The sequence below is a fragment of the Malaclemys terrapin genome, chromosome 18, assembly GCF_027887155.1.
Source record: "Malaclemys terrapin pileata isolate rMalTer1 chromosome 18, rMalTer1.hap1, whole genome shotgun sequence".
NCBI lineage: Eukaryota > Metazoa > Chordata > Testudines > Emydidae > Malaclemys > Malaclemys terrapin.
The window spans coordinates 1,453,434-1,477,216 of record NC_071522.1 but is presented as its reverse complement, the minus strand read 5'-3'; the positions used below and the strand labels follow the sequence as shown (position 1 = coordinate 1,477,216).

Genomic DNA, 23,783 nt, shown 5'->3' with positions numbered 1-23,783 from the left:
TTGGAGATGGAGAAAACAAACTGTGCAGTAAATGCAGCAGTATTCTCAATTGCACACCTTTTAATACTTTATCCCGCCTCCTTTCAAAAGTCCCATGCCATGAGGTTTTAACTGCTTCCCTTGGTAGATTATTCTATAGTTTTGACAGCTTTCACTGTGAGGACATTTTTCTTAATTATGTAGCTTATATTTCTCTTTTCTTAATTTTACCCTATTATTACTAATTAATATCTCGTTGGACCAATAATTTCTCTTGCTCCTTGTTTACACACTTCAAATATTTGCCAATAGGTATCATGTCCCCTCAAGCTATACTTCTAATGGTTCAATTCCTCCGGTTTCCTAGTAACTTTAGTTGCTTTTCTCTGAATTTCCTCCTGTTTGCCAGTATCTTTTTCGTTCTGAGCTGCTCAGAACTGAATGCAGTATTCCAGGTGCAATCACACCAGAACCATATAGAGAAACCTACTGAAAATATTAACTTGTTTGCAACTGTGACAAACAAAAGTGAAAGAAACAGGACATGGAGAACTTCTCCACTTTTCTATATCCTGCTCCAGTAACATACATACTGGGCAAAGATGCAGCCCTCGGAACTACCATAAGTTACATCTCCAAAGGCTGTCTGACTTGTCCTCCTGGGTTCAAAGTTGTTACCAGGGTAGAGAACTGGGCGTTTATACAGTCATTTTGATTTTATTGGTTTCAGTGGCTCTTTGGAAGGAAAGGAGACGGAGATGGAAATGACTGTGATGTCATTACCAGAGGCAAGAACTGGGTGTTTTAAAGATTATTTCTGTTTTATTGGTTTCATTGCTCCTTCTTGAGGGACTGGAGGCTGGGGAAGGGTCTGGTATGATGGGCTTGTACTGCTTATGACATGGCATAACTGGCATGAAAGGTGTCCATGTTTTATGGTGGGTGGGTGACGTCAGTAAGTGCTGCATGTCTGCTATTACTTTCAGGTCCATAAGAAAGTGTTTCCTTATGACTCATTTTCTATCTTGTGCTCATTAAAGGGGAAGGGGAGACCATTTTAAATTATTGGCAGAATTAATGAGGGTGCTGACCTCTCACCTCTATATTGAGATGTGAGGCAGGACTTGGACAGCCTTCTGTCTGGCTAAATGCCCCATTTGCTTGTGTTTCATTTTTATTAAGCCAAATTGCTCTGCTTCAGTTGAGGTTTGCAGGGCAAAGCTTTGGTGGTGGTTCTGCTCTGCTGAAGACTGACAGCATTCCATTACAATACTATTTCTCCCAAACTTTGTATCATATGCAGCACTTACACCTTGGTGTCTGGTGCTGGACAGTAATTCTACCTCTTGCAGCCTCGGCTGCTCATGCCTGTCATTTTCATCTTTGGGCGCTAGCATATATTGCCATTACCTTTATCATATTAATATAAAAAGAGCAAATGCTGAAAATTATAATAGAAACTAGCTACATGTGAGAGGTTTGTCACCGTGCCAGCCTACAGGTGGATGGAGACTTCCTTTCATGTAGTGCTTGTTGTGTCTTGCCCAGCTACTCCCTTCTTGTCTTGCTCAGCTACTCCCTTCGGTGTTTCAGAGGTTACACTGTAGGTTTTTTTTAATCTAGTTAATGCCAACATGTAGTAACAATATTGGCATCAAGTCACACATCTGCCTTCATAGGGAATAAAGAACATGAAAAGAATGTGCAGATTAATTAGCAGCCAAAATGGTATTTCTGCTAAAGTTACATGCAGTGTATGGCTGTATATTTATATGATGTGGAGGCAGAATGGTGCCATGACAGCAGGCTGAAATCTGATTTTACTGTCTGTATAGCTGCTTCATAGTTGCTTTCATTGTTAGTCTGGTTTTGGACTCACTCCTCTCAGTTCCACAAAAAAGGAATGTTCACTTCAACACTGGTAGATTCGGACTATCACTGGATGGTGCAATTTTTCTACTAAATTTTAGGTTAATCTGGCAAAGGTCTCATGAATTATGAACCCAAAAAAGAGCTGTTCATGAGAATTAAAAAAATAATTTAATGCTTTTTTGCCACTTTATAGCTTAAAAAAAGAAGTCACATAGAAAAATTATGATTCGCTGAACTCTTCAGGTTGAAACGAGTTCTGAGAACCAAAGAGAAATTATTTTAAAAGTTATTAAGATTTAAAATTGTAATATCAACCTAGCTTGTTGGGAACTAAGAAGCTAATTTTGGCTAGTTGGTGGCTCCAATGAGACACAGCAGCATGCCAGGGAGTGACATTGTGCCCTAGCCAGGTTTCTTATACATAGCCAGGGTAGAAGGAAAACCTATTCTCTCTGACATCTGCCCCAAGGCTTCTGTTCTTCCAAATCCACCCTGGATATATTTAGCTCCTGCACACTTCCTAAGGTCTGTCGGAAGGGTATTCAGCTCCTGCACACTGTAGGATGTCTGCATGGTGTGGGAGTTGGGAGCTGCAGAGAACAGGAATTTTGGGGAGGGGTGGGGAAAAGATATGGTGGGCATTGCCCCAGTCCTGTGGACCCCCAGAGGTCTGTAGGAGAGGACAAGCCTCTACATTGTTTGTTAATAGAATTTCAGTAGTGCCCAGAGACCCCAGCCAGAACTAGGGCCCCATTGTGCAGGGTGTTGTACAAACACGTAGTAAACGACAGTCTCTGTCCTGAAGAGCTTATAATCTAATTAACTACAAAGGGTAATAGGTAGGTACAGAACATAATGGAGGGAGTGGAGGCAGAGGGAAGACAAGGGTAATAGTAATAGGAACACATGGTTTCATAGATTTGCTATCTGCACGCCTGTGTACCTCAGGAGGCTCACTAAACCCTCTCCCCACCTGAGCCTTAGGAATCTCACAGCGCCATCCCTGACCCACCTCCTACACACCTTAATAGGTTTGTTCCTTCCCACGGAGCCTGCCAAGGAGTGTTGATGCACTGATGAACTTCCCAAGGCTTGTGAGGATGTAGCTAGGGTTGGGACGCCCATAGCCCCTCTTATGTTTTATGGGGGTGTGGGACGCTCCCCAAGAACATGCTAAGGCAGGGCTTATAGGGGTCAGTGGACCATGAGCTTCCTAATGCCTATGTCAGGGGGCCATGAGCTTCCCGAGACCTGCTGTGGGTGTTCAGAGCGCAAAGTCTCTCAGTGGCTAGAAGTTCAGAAGACCCCCAAGGAATCATCTAAGGTTTTCCAGGAGTTTGTGCACTTACTCAAGGGGTGTCCTACATCTATGCACCTCCTAAAATCTGCAGGAGGTAGGCTCCCCTTCTGCAGATCTTAGGAGGTGTACACTATCATAGTGAGAAAGCTGCAAAATAAATGGTTTATGGCAATCAAGTACAGATAAGGTGATTTGTAGCTATAGCAGCACTTGGCTGTTTAAAGCTGTGTGGACTACCCAGATTTTAAAAATATTTTTCTATGTGTATTTTTGTTTGAGGGTACATCAAATATATTTTATTTTTGTTGCAACTGTCAGAGTACAGTGGGTTTCCAGGGTTTAGATGGACCTGGTAGTTACAAATGTAAAATCTTTTAACTTGTTAACAGAACCAGTTTTCTCTAGGAGTCATTATAAGAGAATAAATAAGCAATACCAAAACATTTTTATAGGTTATTTTTTTCTGTGTTTTAAATATTTAAAATTAATTTATCTCTATTTCTCCTTGACAGTTTTTTCATAAGCAACATGAGACTGTTCATGTAGGAACTTCCCAGCAAGTGCAGAATTAGTTGATACTGTTCACCCAGTTCTTGTGTTTTATAGTCAGAGTCACCAGACCAGTATATTGTAGGACATGCAATTAATTCAGTTGTCCACACATTGCACGTACCTGGTGAAATGGGTGTGAGGGACAGTACATTTGCTGCACTGGAGGCTGGTAACAGTACAGACTGGGCTGCCCTTCCAGTGGAGGCGTCTTAAGCTTGACCTCTGAATCCCGCTGAAATATATTCAGATAAGGAGTTATTACAGAAAATGACAGACGTGTAAATACATCGAGCCTTTCAGTTACTGTCTCCAGTTTGCCTTTGGATGTTTTCTCTGCCCTTCTTGGACTTATTTCTCCTCAAACGAGAAGTATTAACAGGAATGTATTTCATCTGCTGGAGCTGTTAGAAGGCACATCCTCTTATTGATTTTTGTACAGTTGCTATTTAGAAAGAAAGGGGCTGTTGTTAAAATCCTCTAACACAAATATGAAAAATCCAGAAAATGATCATTTCTGTTTGTCCTTTTTTCTTCACCGACCAGAATAACCTGCACTCCTTAGCTCTTTCTGCCTTTCTCTCACTCCTTTAGGCTGTCAATAGAAGGAATGCACAAAGCTGGAGGGAGAGTTGGGAATCAAAATATATGGAGAAACAGGTTGCAGAGGAAAGTCAAACTAGACTGACTGCATCAGCTGGCTTGATTGCTATAGAAAATCCAGTTGTAGAATAGGAGCCATCTCTAAAACTGCCAAGAAAAGCAGATAGGCTGGTCAGGCTTTAGCAGCATAGGCCTCTCCCCTGGTGCCCACCTCTCGGTCTAGGGTTCCACTCACTTAGTGTGCTGCCAGAGTCCTACAGACTTGCCTCAGGGATGCTGACGTGGTTAGAATATTCAAAATCCTTGGCTATCCTTCCAGGAGTAACAACAGATAACAAGCAAAATCCAGTACTAGTGAAGACTGAACAGAGAGCAGCAATACATTTAGGGAGATTACCTCAGAAAAAGAGAGAAGCTCAACCTCAATTTTCCTTTCAATTATACTGCTACGTTATAAAGACTGATGGACAGATTTGATCAATAGCTTAAACACATAATATGTGAGTAAGTGGGATAATTTCTAATAACCACAGAGCTGGCATTCTTTAAATGATCCTGGCAACTTGATTAAGATTTGAGCTCCCTACCAACCGATGCAAATTGGCAGGGCAACCTCAGTGTTCTAAATATCTTCTTTTAAATCTGCTACATCCCTTTAAAAATAATCACTGATATTTTTGTGTTGTATATCAAAAAAGTGTGTGTTCTCCTACTGCCTTTGCAGTGTCTTTTAACCACTTAGGACTATTCAAAGGAATGCATATACAGTAGAACTTCAGAGTTACGAACACCTTGGGAATGGAGGTTGTTTGTAACTCTGAACTAAATGTTATGGTGGTTCTTTCAAAAGTTTACAACTGAACATTGACTTAATACAGCTTTGAAACTTTACTATGCAGAAGAGAAATGCTGCTTTTAACCATCTTAATTTAAATGAAACAAGCACAGAAACAGTTTCCATAACTTGTCAATTTTTTTAAACTTTCCATTTATTTTTAGTAGTTTATGTTTAACAGTACTGTATTGTATTTACTCTTTTTTTTTTTTTGTCTCTGCTGCTGCCTGATTGTATACTTCCAGTTCCAAATGAGGTATGTGGTGGACCAGTTAGTTTGTAACTCAGTTGTTCGTAACTCTGATGTTCTACTGTAGTGTATAAGTGATAAAAGGAAGCTACATTTTTGCTTCAGCAGCATAAGAGGAATAGCCAGACTGAGAACAAGTATGGAAATGTAATTTTCAAGTTTACAAGAGAGAACTGCAAATTACAAACAATCAAAATTCATTATTAAAAGGTCACATGCAAATCTTATTTTCACCAGCATATTCAGGTAAGTCAGAAACAATATGAATCTGAGCCCACCCATGGCCTTGGGGATGAGAAAATATTGGGAGCAAAACCCCCTGCCCCTGAACTCCTGAGGAACCTCTTCTATTGCCCCCAGCGCGAGGAGCGATTGCACCTCCTGTAGCAGGAGTTGCTCGTGAGAGGGGTCCCTACAGCGGGACGGAGAAGGTGGGCGGGCACAAAATTGGATAGAATATCCCACCCCCTACCATGCTCAGGACCCAGCGATCTGAAGTAATCTGGGCCCAGGCACAGTAGAAGTGGGACAGATGATTCACAAAGGGAGGGCAAGGATCCAGGATTTGGGTTGGTGCTCTGTCCCCGGGTGCATCATCAAAAGTTCGGCTTCAAGCTGGGGGGCTGCTTGGAGGAGATTTGACCCTGGCCGGGGATTGTGAACGGTGCCGCATTGATGAGTCGGCCTTCCACGTAGGGGAGTGGTGCCGATGCTCCTTATGCAAGTCCTTCCTCGGTGCTGAGATGTCCCGCACCGAGGCCAGGGCGCTGTGCACCAAGGCCAGCTCTTAAACTGGTTGAGGCAGGAGAGCAGACTCCATCAAGAGGAGCTTGATAGTCTCTCTCCCTCTTAGTTCTGGGCTTGAAGCCTCTGCAGATGGTGCACTTGTCTTGCAAAGGACCCTTTCCCAGGCACTTTAGACAAGCAGCGTGCGGATCCCCTCTGGGCACAGGCTTACTGCACCTATCGCAGAGCTTGAACCCTTGGGGCCACGGCATGCCCTGGTGATGGGGAAAATATCAGGGGGAAACCCCCCAACTTAAACGTACTAACTAATAAAACTGACTAACGATCTAGTGAAAAATAATAACTATATACACGGAAAAACGCTAAGAAACACTGGCAAAGCAAGAGACCAGTTGCTCCAATGACTGTCAGTGGCTGTAAGAAGGAACTGAGCAGGCAGCGGGTGGGCAGGGACCTATATACACTGTCACAAAGGCACCACTCCAGAGAGCTCCACAGCCCACCAGATGGGTAAAACCTTCCGACGATCATGCATGTGGCGCGCACACACGTATTGGAATGGACATAAGCAACACATCGCGAAGAACAGTTACAAAAGGTAGGTAACCGTCTTTTCATTGTCACTAGGGTTCTGCCTTAAAACTTTCTTTTTCTGATGAACAATGGAAGAAATGTAGATAGGAAACCTGCTCTTAACTGAAATAATGGATTTCAAAGAGTTGCAATTTAAAGGAGTTTACAGACTTTATACCTTTCCTTATATTTACTCTTTTATCAATCTCAAAGCAGGTAAAACATGCATGAAATATAAAGAGCCCAAACCTCCTTATAGTAATATGATCTTAGATTGTCCTGAAGCTCGTTTATTGCTGCCTATAGTATTGGAATGAAACATTGCGATTTGTGAACATGCCTTCTGAATGCCATATAGCAGTACAATTTGCCATGTTAGCATGCCAACTAAATGGGAGCCACCACTCAGGGAGGTCTACCTGAATCTTAGTTGTCAGGAAAGCTGAATATTTCAGGTCCACATATTGGGTTTATAGGGAAATCATTTCTATGGACTTCTGAGAATTAACTTTAATTGAGGAAAGGGAGTTGCATGGGGAACTGCAACAAAAGTAGTAGATATGAACTCTGGCGAGTTATGAGTTATGAGAGTTATGAACTCTCGCCAGCAACCTTGAAAGACTAATTCTTGGTACCATTATGCCATGGATAACAGGAATTATTTCCAAAAGTAGTTGAGGACCCTGATGATAGCCCTCTGTAGTATGGTAACTCACCATGACTTGGGAACTCTGATCTTGGCCTGTGAGGTTGTATTGGAGATTGTTGCACCATGTTGGTTCTGTGGAAATGTTCTGAATATGTGTGGGAAAGGACTCTGACTCGCCGGTGCCTGTAGATCCTGGTAGATCTTCAAAACCCTCAATGCTTCTTGCATTTTTGAAGGAATTATTATCCAGTGTGAGGGCTGGATGAGTTTCTTGGAAGACATCTTCACTGAACTCCCTCTTATAAGGATGGAAGGGGTTCCTGTTGCTCTTGAGGAACCTGCCATAGTTTCCTGCAGTGCTTTCCTCATAGCTATACCTTCTGAATTTCTCAGCATTGGGAGAGACTTTAAATTTGCACTTGCCAGAGTGAATTCCTTGGTTGGCAGGAAATCTCCCATGGATTTGATCCTGGGTTGGAGAAGAGGGGCTTGGGCTGTGAGAAGATTCTGAACTCTTTCTTTCTGTCCTGCTGTCTGGATCATATGACTGGCAACTGAAACTGGGATTATCCTGCAAGGCAAAATGTACATACATTTAAAGACTATTGAACTCCAAGAGCTGATACTTTCAATATACAGTGAACACTGGGCTACAGAAGCATATTCAGGGAAGGACTTGAAGATTCAGAAAGATCCTTCAGGGAAATCTGCATGAAAATACAGTGTTCCCTGCAGAGAGAGGGACCTTGAAGAACTTGCAGCATGTCATAAAAAAATGGTAATGTTTCAGTGATCACTAATCTACATAAGAACTTGTTTGTCAAGAGTCCTAGTTTTTAATTTTTCTAAATACACGTCCAATTTGAATGGATTAGGCGCACTACACCCGTTGCTGCTGTGACAATCAAAGGTATTCATTTAGTTCAGTAAGCTACTGTAGTGAGATGTTAAGGGGAAGCTGATGTATCGTGATGTGTGATGCCAATTTGAGCATTTCTTGCAACTAAACATCAGCAGTCAGTCCTAATCTGGTTTTCACAGAGAAATTCTGTTCATTCAGGGACTCATCCAAAAAGCAAATCCAACTCCGGGCCATTTTTGGCTTGATGTATGAATGAAAACCAATTATAATATTCTTTTATAACTGTCCTTCCCTTTTCATTCTTCAATTAAGCGAAACATGTCTGCAGGTAGGCCATTTTTGTTTCACCAAGAAGTATTATAAAATCATAGAGGTGCCAAGCTGTTTGGACAACTATACTGTTAATCCACCACCTGGAATTTTCATGCTGGAATCATGATATTTGCTTTCACTGTAGTTGAATGCAACGTACCAAACCAGGTGGTGGACACAGACATGCCAAAATCATGAGCTATACCATTACAACAGTCTTTTTTTAGCAAGCTGACAGGTTGAATATGTGAGCAGTAACAGTCAGAGAATTTCTTTCATTTCATGACTTAAAGTCACAACCAAGTCTGAAGCAAGCACTTGGTGATATCCTCCATTGGCAGGGGATGGACAAGATGGGTTTATCCTTTGACTCTCCAATTTCTATGGTTCAGTAAAGAAACAGTATAAAAATAATTTCAAAACCACCCATAGTTGTAAAAGAACTATGATTCCTATGAGAGGTAAATTGCCTGTTTTTGTACCTGAGTACTGAGAATCCAGTAGAAGAGTTACCAGAGGGCTCACAATTCAGCACCATGGGTAAGCTTTTGACACTTCAGAAATACAATGTAAATGTTGGCTCTTGTACACCAATCCAGCATTCTTGGTACCTTCTGTTACCATAAAGATTTCTGAATTTATTCTTGTGTTATTTCTTTGGATGGACAAATCTGAGTCCCAGTATACCAACTGCTAAGCACTGTAGCTGGGCTTGTCCTTGTTGGAAAGGAGAAAAAAGATTGCATGTCTTACTCACAGTTTGCTGAGCTGGGGAGCTTGGGTCCCCTTGTGTCTGCATGAGGTTGTCTTGTTGGTCACTCTCCAGAGTGTCCGAAGAAGAGAACTTAATATTAGGTTGATCTTCAAGCAATGAAACCATTACCAAGTCCCAGCCAGGTAGAAATCCTGTTGTAATGGAACCAAACTGCAATGAATATCAGTGTATATCTGCTTTTAAAAAGCTGTCTACTGTAAACAGACAGCCTTTCTTGTCACAAACAAAGCTCTTGGGCTTCACCATTTGCATACCTGCCTGACCAATGTTCCTCTCCCTCAGATTGTGAGTATTTCTAAAATTGGAATTGTGAAATAAATCATCTGATTCTCTGGGGAAGATTCTGACTGCAGATATCCAGTCTAGTCACCCTGTCCACCCAAAACTCTACAGAATTACCAGCACACAGGCATTTTCCCATTACTTTCTGCATAGGGAGAAGTGTTATACAGGTGTATCTACAGTGCTCTGATGAGAGGTGTGATAGCCACGCTGGCTTACTGTGGAGTGCACTGCTCTTCCATCGAGGATTATGCTTGTACTGATGAAACTACACTGCTTGGGGGGTGTTATCTGAGGATAATAACGCTGCTTTGTTGAGAGGCTCTTATGCAGATGAACCCATACTATTCTGGGCAGGGCAATTTAAAGGGAAGGTTTATCTCTTCACTGCTTAGATTGGGAGGGGTCATATACTTCCACTTCCACTTTTTCGTTGGTTAAAGGCACATGACCTTTTGACTTCTGCCTTACATCATTACATGTAGCTGACATGTGTAAGGATCCAGCATCACTTAATGCTATGTAGTGTCATCACTCACATCTTCCTCTCTGCCTCTAACCTTTGAACTGGGACATTTCTGATACTATTGCTTTGTGTGAAGAGAAGCAAGTTTCATCTTCTAATGTCTTGTTATGTGCTATGGGCTCTCCTGGGTCTTGCTCTTTGTGACCTCCCTAAGAGTCTCTTAGGCAGTAATAGTGATGGCTTAGCCTATATATCACAGATGACCTTGTGCTGAACGTGCTGTCCTACAGAGAGAGCCTGTCATGTCTGAGCTGTGTTGGAACTACGGAAGTTGGATTCCAGATGTACAAATTTAAAATCCTGTCTTTACATAAAGAGTTAATCAGTGGAGTTTTGCTACATGTTTAAATGGCCGTTAGGTAAATAACTGCAGGGTTTATTAGGTTTGGTTAAAAACAATATATAATTTTAATATGTGAACCTTTTCTTTTGCCTTTATAGTTCAAAGAATAAAATCTATGTCATGATGAGTAGGTCGGCTGCAATGTGCACTGACCAAGGGAATAAAACACCCTGGGGAATGGAAATCTGGTGTGAGATCTCTACTAGATCAGGAACAAGTGATGTTAGCTAAAGTTCAGAAATGTCTTGGGCCCAGGATCCTCTCTGAGCAACTTATCGGGAGGCTGACAGGGAGGGAGCTTCTAATTATTGACATCTGTGATGAAAGGAGCAGGTGGGAAATGCGGACAACTTGGACATATCAGATATATTTGTAGATGTTCAGCACTGGTAGCCCTGTTCTCAATATTCATTTCTCACTTGGTGGCTGACCTGGGCTGTAAACTTGAATTTTGACCAATTACCTCATTTTGTGGACCAAAAATTCTGAATCTGATTAGAAGCATTGGTCCAGCTACACTAAAGGCCTGGTGATACTGTGTTTAAGAAGCATTTGACAGACTCTCTCAGTAAGACTGATACAGGATGAGAAGTAACTTGATTCCAAGAAGTCAATTTGATGAGATGTAACTGAAGTGAGCAAGTCAGAGAAGAACTTTGTTTGAGGGTCACTAGTAAATAACATCCAAACCTCAGCTTCTTTTTCTGTCTGCCATAGGTCCTGTGTTCAGAGGCGTTACAATCGAGTTCCTGCCATGGGTCAGGAAAGGTCCTGCCTGAACCAGGACATTCAGGGTCTAGTTATTTGAAAGCCATTGGGTTGCCATTCTGAAAATGGTAATGAATACATTTGGATTATATGGGGAGTTAGTACACTGTGAATAAGGAAAACGAACTGTTTGATCTTTCCATATAATGTCCTTAACTGCAGCCAAATTTTACCAGCCTTAGCCTGTGGATTTTGTTTTGCTATCTCCTGGAGATTGGCATGAAAGGAACAGCCTGCCTGTCATCTTAAGACTAGAATCAGTCTCCCCTGAGCAGTGGAAGTGTCTTATTGAGTATTGAACTAGAAGCAACCCTAGTAACAATACACTGTCAAACCAGTTGCGCTAGGGGTGTGATTCCCAGCTCACAAAGACATATTCGTGCTAGCTGTCACCGAGTTCATATATGGAGATATATCTATCTCATAGAACTGGAAGGGACCTGAAAGCTCATCGAGTCCAGCCCCCTGCCTTCACTAGCAGGACCTGTACTGATTTTGCCCCAGATCCCTACATGGCCCCCTCAAGGATTTAACTCACAACCCTGGGTTTAGCAGGCCAATGCTCAAACCACTGAGCTATCCCTCCCCCCAGTTAGCCCACTAGGATAGTGTAGCCAGGGTAGCACAGGCAGTGGAGGGTGGCAGTGTAGGCTAGCTGTGCCAAGTACAAACCTGCCCGAATTCTATGGGCACGTACTTGGCATAGCTAGTCTATGCTGCCTCTTGCCAATGCCCATGCTACCCTGAGTATACTAATACTTTTAGCGCTCAATGAGAGCTTGCATGAGTAAGTGTACGCGAGCTGGGAATCACACCCCTAGCACATAGCCTTTGTCTCCTTATCTGCCTTTGCATTTGGAACGCCCACCAAAAATATACACAAAGCATCTTCCCTCCCTGCTGCATGTCAAGAAAATATGTGTGTGTGCAGATCACGTGCTTTCCCCATTCCCTCACTTGTTTTTGTGTGCTAGAGATTAGTCAGGTTAATTGCCTTTAAGGACTTGTATTAAAATCAGATTTTCAGAACATGATCAAGCCCACTTAAGAAAATGTAGTTAGTGGAATATCCTATTAATTTGAAAGTATATTCTCAGCACTAAATTAAACTATTTTGTATGAACATCATACTTATATGCCGGTTGAATAACAACTGTCAAACATTTTTCTATATATTGTCAATTGTAAAACACTGCTCCTGTCTCAAACAATCCTATATGTTGGCTGAAGCACTCAGAACAAACGAGTTTTTCATTAACTACTGGTTCTATGTATGAACAGATTCGAGGGTACACTAAATGCAAACTATAAAATCAGTGCACCATTAATGCCTTTGATGTAGTTTTTCTTTGTTCTAAGGTTATTTCTATGATTTTTGAAAATGGGTAATGAGGGGACAGACATTATTCCTTATCCATAAAGGATTGAGGAAAAAAATCTTCTACCTAGTTGGTTTGGCTTTCCATTTATTGGAAAATCCCATTTAAGAGAGAAAAAATTGTATTCAGTGCAAGTTGACAATAAGCAGGCTTGACTGTATAGTATAATAAACATGACCCAGCTGCTCTTGGAAGGGAGGGGACTCCGAAGGATATGAACTCCCTAGAGGTAGAGCTAACTTGTCACGGAAAACAATGACCCTTTGATTTTAAAAAACGTATCTTATTCCCTTAGGAGTAGCTGAAATCATTTCTCCAAATCCCATGTTATTTCTGCTTTTGTAAATGTTGCATGACAGTCCCAGGCTCCCATGATAAGATAATTATCTTTAAAAATATAAATAAAATAAAGCGAGAAACTGTAACCTCAGCTGAGTGTTTGGGTAAGCTGGGCAGCAGCAGCTGATCTATTAGCTCTGCATGACTGAAGCCACTGGCACCAGGCCATAGTTGAAACAATCCTTGGTTTTGTGTCTTTCCTGGATATTGGAGGACACTCTGCCGGCGACACACTTCACCAGAGCTCGGCACCGGGCCATCTGAGCACTCAGAGATGTGCTGAATGCTGGGTGCTACTGTAAATGCCTTCTGTATCCCTTGGGGCTGAGATCAGCTTTCATGAGAGGAAGGTGTGTTTGGATGTTCACCAATTCGTAATTCATTCTTCATGCAGCTTGCCTTAAGGAGCGTACTGATCCTAGCTTGACACCAGCTTTTGTGATGTGCTTCTTTCTTCTCCCCCCTCCCCAAAGCACTAAATCATCTTTTTCCTCTCCAACTCACACTGATACCTCTCAGTAAAGAGACAACTATCTGGGATATTTTCCAGCGGCCTTTTATAGGCAAGTGTTCAGAAGGGCCATGGAATTTTAGATTTCCACTTTTCCAACTGGATATTTAGAGTGACATATTTTCCACTCATCAATCTCAAATTCCTAGCATTTCAGAGGCAACCCTAATTTTGGTACCAAAGCCTCCCATGTCTATGTCTCTTCCTAGTAGTGCATCACTATATAGGAGACCTTCAGAAATAGAGACAGTATCAACAAGAATCAGAGCTTTTTAAAACTTTGAAGAGAGCAGGGCCAGGCTATATGAAAGACCTCCTTCTCGAGTCCTCCTGTCCTGACAAATCTATACTCGGACATTACTGAATTGTAAAGGATAGTGTCTCAGGTTGGCTGATGATTGTACTTTGCTGTGGTGGGCCCTGAGTTGTGGAACCTGTTGCCCCATGACTTTAGGGAGACCAGACATCTTGATATTAGGGGCTTTATCTTATATTGCCAACTATATCCCCCTGTCGCCTCTTCCCCCTTTATCTTATATTGCCAACTATATCCCCCCGTCACCTCTTCCCCCACATCCTCCCTGGGGAAAAAAATTGTCCAGATTTTTCAAACTTGCTATCTGGTCACCCTGTATGACATCCATCTTACTAAAGTTCTCTCTATTTTTAATAAAACATTGGAAGAGGCATATTTTCAGATGTCAATATGTAGAATTATGTGTATATGTTTGCACAAACCTAACTTGCCATTTAACCATGCCAGTTTCTCATTGCCTTCCTGCTTCCTTTTCTGTTTAGAGGTATCTATTGCTTCTGGGACTCAGTTATAGTACACTTAAGTAGCTTTCACGCTGTCTCTAAGGATTTTATTTTCCTCACTTAAGACCATTTTGACAAGTCTTCATTTAAAAAACAACAACAACCTCCTGTTTTTAAAGTTTAGTGTCACTGCTAGTTTTTGGTATGATTCATCCCCTGAGGGTGCTGAACTTAATTTTACTGGGGCCACTGTTAGTTAGTAGCTAGAAACTATAGGTACTTGTTGAAATCACTTGTGTATATTATTTAAGACTAAGTTGAGAATAGCATCTCCTCATGCATTAGTTGTTCCAAAAAGCAATTACTTAAGGTATCAAGAAATTGCTGATGTAATCCTTGTGCCATTTGACCCGTTTATATGCAGGTAGTTGAAGTCACTGGGGTTCCACATAGCTCCAGAAGTCTGCTTGAGCAGATCCAGCTAGAGGATCACTACATATAGGCTTAGATTTGAGCCTGGCATGTGAATTGATAACTAACAGTGAACATAAACAAAGCGTCGTGACAAATGGTAATTTATCAAAGAAGGGTGTAGTTTAGTGGGGTGCTTCAGGGTTTGGGGTTCAGCCCAGTCTCATTTAATAGCTTCATTAGTGATTTGGGAGAGGGGTAAACAAATTATTAATGATATGCACAGATAACACTAGAGGTAAACATTAGGAAGGAACTTAGACACATGATTATGGTGGGGCAATAACAAAACAAGATTAATTTTAGAAAAATAATCTCAAACAGGAGGAAGAAACCTGGACAATAGTAATGCGGACAGAAACCTAAGGGTAATTACAGCAGATTAGCCACGAATTTCCAATGCCATAGGGCAGTGTAGTTTTGGGCATTGAGTCAGAGCAGGGAGACCCTATCTATGTAATTTTGGTGAGACCACACCTGGAACGCACAGTCAACCTGTGGAACTCGTTGCCAGGGGATGTTGTGAAGGCAAAAACTATAACAAGTTCAAAAAAGAACTAGATAAATTCCTGGAGTACAGGTCCATCAATGGCTATTAGCTAAGATGGTCAGGAATGCAACCTCGTGCTCTGAGTATCCATAGCCTCTGTTTGCAAGAAGCTGGTAGTGGACGACGGGATGGATCACTAGATGATTGCCTGTTCTGTTCATTCCCTCTAGGGTGACCAGACAGCAAATGTGAAAAATCAGGACGGAGGGTGGGGGGTAATGGGAGCCTATATAAGAAAAAGACCCAAAAATTGGGACTGTCCCTATAAAATCGGGACATCTGGTCACCCTAATTCCCTCTGAAGTATCCGGCATTGGCCACTGTCAGAAGACAGGATACTGGGTTACATCAGTGGTACCCAAACTTTTCAGGGTCACGTCCCCTGAGCCGAGAGCGGGACCGTGGATCTAGGGTGGGAGATGTGGATGAGGTAAGGGGGCAGTGGCTGCAGGTCAAGGCTGCCGCGCTCCTCTGAATGTTCTGCGCCCCCTAAGGGGTGCACCCTACAGTTTGGGGACCTCTGGGTTAGATGGACCATTGGTCTGACTCAGTATGGCTGTTCTTATGTTCTTACGAACATTGCACTGAACTTTGGACACCTCAATGCCAGAAAGACATTAGCAAATTTGAGAAAGTTCAGTGAAGAGCAATTAAAATGACTAGAAGGCTGGAGGAACTGCTATATGAGTAAAGATTCGAAGGGGCTAAATACATGCAGGTTGTCTAGGCAGTGACTAAGGACTTGTCTAAACAATGGGTTAATGCACACTAATGGGTTATGATTTCTAAAGCGCACTAATGTGTTGTGCATTAATTGGTTCATGTAGACCATAATGTGCCCTAAATGTTCCTAGTGCACTTTAACATAAATTAAATCGCACTAGGGAACATTTAGGATGAATCACCAGGGGCTACACGGACCAGTTAATGTGCAAGACCCTTAGTACGCTTTAGAAATCACTGCTTGCAGTGCACATTCTCACCATCGTGTAGACAAATCCTAAGAAGGGACATGATAAATGCCCTGTGAGAATATGAAGGGAGTAAACTCCAGTGAGAGAGGAGAATTATTTAGAATGGCATCTGGGAATATAAATAGGAATAACGAAAATTATTGACCTGTGTGGGATAATCCTTAAGGGAACTGGTGGGGGTCCTGTTGCTTGGGCCTTTTAAAAGTAGACTAGGCAAAGCATTAGAAAATACTATTTCATTACTTATTGCACCTATCAATAATTCTCTCATTTGAGTTGATCAGTATAACTTATTCATGGCTTCAACTATTGTGAGTAGTGCAGCCATCCAAAACTCATACTGTACTATGCTACAGCATCATGGATTCCATGTGTATGTATGTACATATACATGTGTGATATGTTTGATTATTTATATTATTATTCTGATTTAAGGTCCAAATACCAGCCTATACAAAAGCTCTAGGCACCCTGACAGTAAGTCAATTTATAATCGATAAATATATCAGTTCTTATTATTTTGTGCTACCAAGATACCAGCTAGTAAGCTTAGCAACAGAAACTACCCACTCCACCCAAAACCCTATACTCCCAGTTCTTCCTAAAAGCCATACCAAATAGATAGATGGCTTCCATAAAACTCACTTCTTGGTGCAGAAGTGAGTTGCATCTACCATTAGAACTCCCTTCTGGAATTTGTTTTTTATTATTATTTTTAAAGTTTACTGTTGTAGAAACATACATTGATAATTAGGAAAAAAAAAGAAATTATTGGCTGTTTGTCAGTAAGTGCTTTCCATATGCAGGTCTGGGCACTGAGTAATTACTGTGTCCTAATAACCAGTGGAAACAAAAGCAATCAGTCTCTTTCTCACCCCGTCCATGCTCCCTCTGTACTGTAACAGAGGCTGGGAGTTATTAAAACATCAGATCCCTGCTGAGAGGACACTTTCCTAGTTGGAGAGAGCAGAGTTTTCACCGCAGGTTTTTCATGTACTGCAGGTGCAACTTTCCCAAAATGCATCACAACTACCTCTGCAACAAACTGCATCCAGAATCTTGTGCTTTTCTTCTAAATCTGTTTTTAAAAGGTGTTTGAAGAGGTAGCTGCAGGGCATTCCATTACACTAATGGGGGCAGCAGTCTGCTCACTCACTCTGTACTCCACAGAAAGGTAGTTAATTGTTTAATATGTTGAACACAGTTGAACACAATTGCTCCTCACAAGGGATAGATTAAAACATAGGCACTATAGACCCAAGGCTAGGGCCCCATCAATGGGAGTTATGTGACCACATCAGAAACTCAGCTTTTTTAAAAAGTATATTTTTAGCTGTCCTGGTTGCAAAGAGAATTTGAAAACCTGACCTGAGTGTCAGAGAAGGAGGGATTTCTGCCAGAGTCTGCACGCAGCCTGAAGCCACAGCTCTGACAGGTGTGCATTTCCCCCATCCATCTCAGCAGGATGTTATTTCCAAGACTCACTGCTTGGGGAGAGGGGCTCGCCAACCCCATCCCCAACAGACTTTGTTTGTAGTGGGAAGAGAAGAATGTAGCAGGCCCAGCCCCACACACAAGCTGATACACCCCAGTTGCTGGGAGAAGTACTGGGAATCCCTCTGCCACCACAGCTGTCTCTGGGAGGGAAAGGGTACTCCTCTGCTGCCATGGTGCTTCCAAGGTAGAGGGGGGCCTGCCGCCACTCCTGAAGTCATGGGAGTGCACACCACTGTCTCTCTGGGAGTGAAGGAGTAGGGTCAGGGCCCAGGGGAGCCCCATGTTGGTGGGCCTAAGGGCATAGATTGTCTTAATCTGGTTTTGCTTCCCACACCCACCTCATTGAACCAAGTTCACAGATTCATACAGTTTAGCATCTCTCTCATTTTCATGAAACGTACTGAACTGAAGTCTAACCTTATGAAGTTTGCTGGATGTTTGAGGTTTGGCGATGTTCACCAGTTGTGCCAGAACTTTACTGTTCCCAAATACTACCAAAGCCTAAGTGAGTAATTCTGAAACTAATAGAATTTTTCACTTGACCAGAGCTCAAAGAGCCGGGAAGCGATAACTACTCTGTTCCGAAACACAATATTTCATTAACCAGAGGGGAAAGTTGAAAGAATTTATCATTTCAGACAAAACAAAAAAGTAAGAATATCTTGTATAAACATATGTTAGCTTAGAAATTTCAAGTCAAGGTTACACCGTACAAAAAAAAGCAAATATAAAAATAATTAAAAGTGGAAAATACACAGTTACACAAGCACCCTTAATTCTGGTCCTGTAGCAGCACCCAGAGCCTAATCAAAAATGCTGATACACTTTTTATCCATCCATCACACAGGTTAATTAAGAGGACCATTTTTGTGGTCCCTGATGAAATAAACCTGTATAATGGATGGATAAGGGATCACAGTTTTCAGTTGTTCTTAGGGTGGTGTTACAGTGGCCAGGTTAAGGTTGTTTGGTGAACCCTGGCTACATCTGCATATTTTGGAATGTTTTTAGCTGTGTGTGTGTGTATGTGTGTTTTTTGCAAAGCAGAAACTTAACTTGGAATTTTCTGGCTTTCTAGCATTTGTGTTTTGAGAAAAAATACAACATTTGGTCATTTGGTTCAGGTGTTTTTTTTTGTTTTTGTTTTTTTTTTTTGGCTTAAGTAAGTGATATTTTCAGGTAATGAATTTTTTTCCTGGGAATTAATTTCCTTAGTTTTTTTTTTTAAATTCTTCAGTGACAGGAGACTTCAGATTTTGCAAGCTGTGCAGAAATTGGACCAAGTCCTTTTCCATTTATATTCCATTCACCATATTAGGCTCCTTGCACCTTTTGTGGGTTTTCCTCTTTCACTCTTTCTAGTCCAAAACCACTTGCACCCCATGTGATTCTCTGCCAGTCTTTCTTCTCATCAGGGTCATCCATATCTGGGCCACATACATTTTGCAAAGCACTCATCAGGCGATGCATCACTGAACAGAGCTTCAATCCCCAAGTCCTCCCCAACCCATTTCTCTCTCTTTTCTCCTGTGACGAAGTGGGAACGTTCTTAATGTTTTTCTGAATACTGTGTGGGTGCCTCAGTTTCCCCTATGCAGTTCTTAAGTATCTAGGTGGTGGGATAAGGGGGGTGACTGTTGCAGAGCCCTAGGGGGCCAGTGTGATGCTGTCTGCACAGAGAATGGCTGACAATCTGTCTCCTGGCAACTGGTGGCCTGGGCCCCTCCTCTGCAAAGGTGCCAACTGAAGGTGTTGGAGAACAAAGAGATCAGGTGACCTCCTGGCCCAGGAAAGAGACAAAGGCCAGAGGATGGGCTGGAGGGGGTTTCAGTTTGGAGTTGGCTGGGGAAATGGAGGGAGCCCCAGGGCTGGGGTCTAAACTCCCTGCCACCCAAGATGGACCTGACTGAGGGGGTCCTGTTGTCTGTGCCTACAAGCTCTGTTTTGGAGTGTGTTCCTGTCGTCTAATAAACCTTCTGTTTTACTAGCTGGCTGAGAGTCATGGTGAATTGAAGGAAGTGGGAGGTGCAGGGGATCTGTTCACCCCATCTCAAAAAAAGTTATTTTGGAATTGGAAAAGGTACAGAAAAGGCCAACAAACATGATTATGGGTATGTAACAGCTTCCACACGAGGAGATATTAGTAAGACTAAGACTTTTCAGCTTGGAAAAGAGACGACTAAGGGGGAGAGGATATGATAGGGTCTATAAAATCATGTCTGGTGTGGAGAAAGTAAATGAGAAAGTGTTATTTACTTCTTCTCATAACACAAGAACTAGGGGTCGCCAAATGAATTAATAGGCAGCAGATTTAAAACAAGCAAAAGGCAGTATTTCTTCACATAATGCACAGTCAGCCTGTGGAACTTTTTGCCAGAGGATGTTGTGAAGGCCAAGATTGTAACAGGATTAAAAAAAAATAGATACGTTCATGCAGGATAAGTCTGTCAATGGCTATTAGCCAAGACGGGCAGAGATGCAAAACCATGCTCTGAAGTGTCCCTAGCCTTTGTTTGCCAGAAGCTGGGAATGGGCGACGGGGGATGGATCACTTGATGATTCCCTGTTCTGTTCATTCCCTCTGAAGCACCTGACATTGGCCACTGGCAGAAGACAGGATACTGGGCTAGATGGACCATTGGTCTGACCCAGTATGGCCGTTCTTATGTTCTTAAATAAATTTATTTTTTAAATCCCCATCCATTGCTCAGCACTTTCCTATTCTGGAGATGAACACATTTGTGCTGGTTTCAATGTGAGCCATGTGAGATTTCATTACTTTATACTATAGATTTGACCATGCTATCAGACCCAACTCTAAATAGACAGAGAATCTTTGAATGTTTCCCTTAGTGGGTATGTTTACCCTATAGCTGGGAGCATGTCTCCCAGTCCGGGTAGACAGACTGCACACTACTTCTGCTTGAGCTAGTGCATTAAAAATAACAGTGTGGACATGGGGGGTAGCATGGTTTAACTGCCCAAGTACAAGCCCATTTGACCCCCCTGGATCCATACTTGGGTGTCTAGCCCTTGCACCACTCCTGCTGCAATGTGCCCATTGCTATTATTAGCACATTAGCTCAAGTACAGCTACCACCTGTCAGTCTGCCTGAGCTGGTAGGCAAACTTCCAGCTGAAGTGTAGCCATTCCCAGGATAACCATCTTAGCCGGCAGGTTTAAACAGTGCAAAACAGATTTAGAGAACAATGTTGCATCTTCACTAGCATGAATCTGACCGAATTCTCCAGGAGTTAGACAGGAGCAACACTTCTCCCTGCAGTGTGGCTGGGAGTGGCATTGTATGGGCAAGAGAAACACCGAAGAGACATCAGCACTGTCTTTTGGCTGACAAGAATCAATGGACAGAAGCAGTGCTGAAGAAGCCATTGCATATGGTGGGGCTGAAAGCAGTTAAGATGAAAGGAGAAAAGCAGTGGGGAGAAGCCTGGGTCCTGTGACAAGGTTGAGATGGATGCACAGGGTAACATGGAATGGGCTGGGAGTTAGAATGTATGGTCACACATCTGAGGTGTCTTCTATTGAGGTGCTGCGAATGTGAGACATAGCCAATGAATTCTCTATGAGACTATGCAATATGATGTACCCAGTCCATCCCATAGGGGAAGGGATCTCACAGAAAACATGAAGACATTGCTCCTTCAACAGTCTCATAATCCTCTCCAGTTTTCTCCTCTCCCACAGTGAGTGAGTCACGCTCAGCTCCCTGTGGCTTGTGAGTTCATCTTGGGATCTTGTGCCATCTTTCTTTCTTTATGAGAAAGGTGTGTATAAAGATCCACCCTAATGATTTCTGTTGCTGACTGTGACAGCATGTTTTACGATGGGTGTGGTACATTCCCATTTTCTCTGTTGTGCATTTACAGTATTCACCTTCCAGCCCCACCCATGGCCACTCCCACCCTCCCACTGGGAATCGCCCACAGTGAGCTCTGTAATTACCTTTATTTGATCTAGGGAATGGATTTGGGAATTTTATTGGTATGGTTGTAAGTTGAATATGTAAAAAAACGTGGGCAACTGATTCACTGAGCAGTGATGTGTTCACTAAGAAGGGGAGAAGCCAGCAGAGATATAGACACTGAATTTCCCCCGGACAAGTTCTCAAGTTCCAGTGGCTGCTAAACCTCTGAGATTTTTTTTTTCTTTTTCTTTTTCTTTTGAGCATTAGTTCTTGTCCTCTTTAAGATGCTGTCTTCAAGGCCTTGTCTACATTTGGGATTTGCTCCTATTGCAGCCGTTGGTGTAGCTTCACCATTACTAGTTCCAAGTGTGGACAGGCAAAGCTCCTATAAGCTGCAATTTACACTGGTGGTTTTACCTGTTTTTGCAAGAGTTTTGCACTGGTGGCTGGCCACTGGAGGCTGAAATCCTCAGTGTAGACAAGGAATTGCATGTGGTTAGAACTGAAGAAATTCTGGCTCAAATTTCTAGTTTCTGTTGATAAAGCCCTTGAAAAAAGGTGACCCTTAAATATTTACTTTGACTTCCCAAGATCAAATGCCTTTCAGCATCCATTTAGCAACTACTAACTAATCCAGCTGTCTCCCAGAAGCACACTGTAGGATTTGGAGGGATATAAGCTTCTGTCGCTTATCCCTAGAGATGCATGGAAAAATCTCACACAAAGCACCAAATGTGGAGGAACAGGTGCCATGGGGAGGCACCAATTTATGTGGAAGAATAACCCCAACTATTAACAAGGCCCTTCCTATTCCCAAAGCTAAAGTTTCATTTTCAGAAGGAGAAAGATATTATAATATAAATGCTAGGAGTTCTTTCAACTCTTATCAGATGTCCACATTGTGCTGATGAGAGAAAGAGAAGGAGTGAGATCAAATAAACATGGGTTTGAAAAAACCCTAAACCCTAAATAATAAGAGGCAAACAGACAAAGGTTAAAAACAAGGCTCTGACCAGGGCTGGCTCCAGCTTTTCTGCCACCCCAAGCGGCAAAAAAAAAAAAAAAAAAAGACGAGCGGCAGCACTTCGGCGGCAGCTCAATCACGCTGCTTCGGCGGCAGCTCAATCGTGCCGCTTCGTCATCGGCAATTCGGCGGTGGGTCCTCCCTCTCTTCCTCTTCAGCGGCAGTTCAAAGAGGAAGAGAGGGAATGAGGGACCCACCGACGAATTCCCACCGATACCGGACAGAATGCCGCCCCTTTGTATTGGCCGCACCAAGCACCAGCTTCCTATGCTGATGCCTGGAGTCGGCCCTGGCTCTGACAGCACAGACCCTACTCCCGCCTCCCTTGTCTGTGCGCTGTCTGTTTAGACAGTAAGCTCTTTGGGGAGACAGCCAGCACACTTTTGACCGCTATATCAACAATACCATACAATCACCGTTCATGAGACATTAGCTGCCCTTCATTTTGTACCTTCTGTCTATGAGCCCCTGTGCTAAGTAGCGTTATAGAAAGCAAGCAAAGGGGCAAATATAAAGAGTAGCCATTACACAGCAGACAGGTAAAATGTACTCAGACCTCAGTAAAAATACTTCCCACCCCTTCTCAATCACACTCACACCCAAGGAATAAATGAAGGCTTTCACGCTTACAGAAGTGCAAGTGCCATCTCTGTTTGTTCCAGGCTTGGAGATATTTCAGCTTCTTAAGAACTTCTAAAATAATAAAATAAATACTCCCACCTTGAATGGTTGACTGTATGCCCAAAGGGATGGGTCTGCTTGCCAGAGTGACCCGTACAGTCAAGTCATAGAGCTGTAAATTCCAGAGCCCCATCACTGTCTCCCTGGGTCCCCTTTCTGTTTGCTGGGTATCCAGGCAATCTATCAGTTGATTCCTCATGGGTGAAGTTTACTATTGTATTTGTAGTCTGTTATCAATAGATTCCCCTCTCTCAGTCCCACACTAAGGGTAACTAAAAATACCTCTTCATGATACAACATTTTCTTCAAAAGAAATACAAATATAACCCCATGGGATCCAGAGAGTTTGCAATCAGGTCATGTTTCAGGAGGAGTCTCAGATTATATCCCACTATGAATGTCATTCCCCAACTCTTCTCATTTATGGACAGGCCCCAGTGATTTTAG

The 23,783-nt window shown here is 42.5% G+C and overlaps 1 protein-coding gene across 1 annotated transcript in view; it reads right to left on the bottom strand.

The window, feature by feature from the left end:
• FOXN1 (forkhead box N1) overlaps positions 1 to 23,783 on the bottom strand; it is a 47,482-nt gene that overhangs the window by 12,188 nt on the left and 11,511 nt on the right. Inside the window, exons 2-4 of the mRNA XM_054008369.1 lie at positions 9,289 to 9,437; positions 7,425 to 7,928; positions 3,825 to 3,935 (exon numbers count right to left, since the gene is read on the bottom strand). Coding sequence (XP_053864344.1) covers positions 3,825 to 3,935; positions 7,425 to 7,928; positions 9,289 to 9,411 — 738 coding nt within the window. The 5' untranslated portion in view covers positions 9,412 to 9,437. The remainder of the gene's footprint in view (positions 1 to 3,824; positions 3,936 to 7,424; positions 7,929 to 9,288; positions 9,438 to 23,783) is intronic.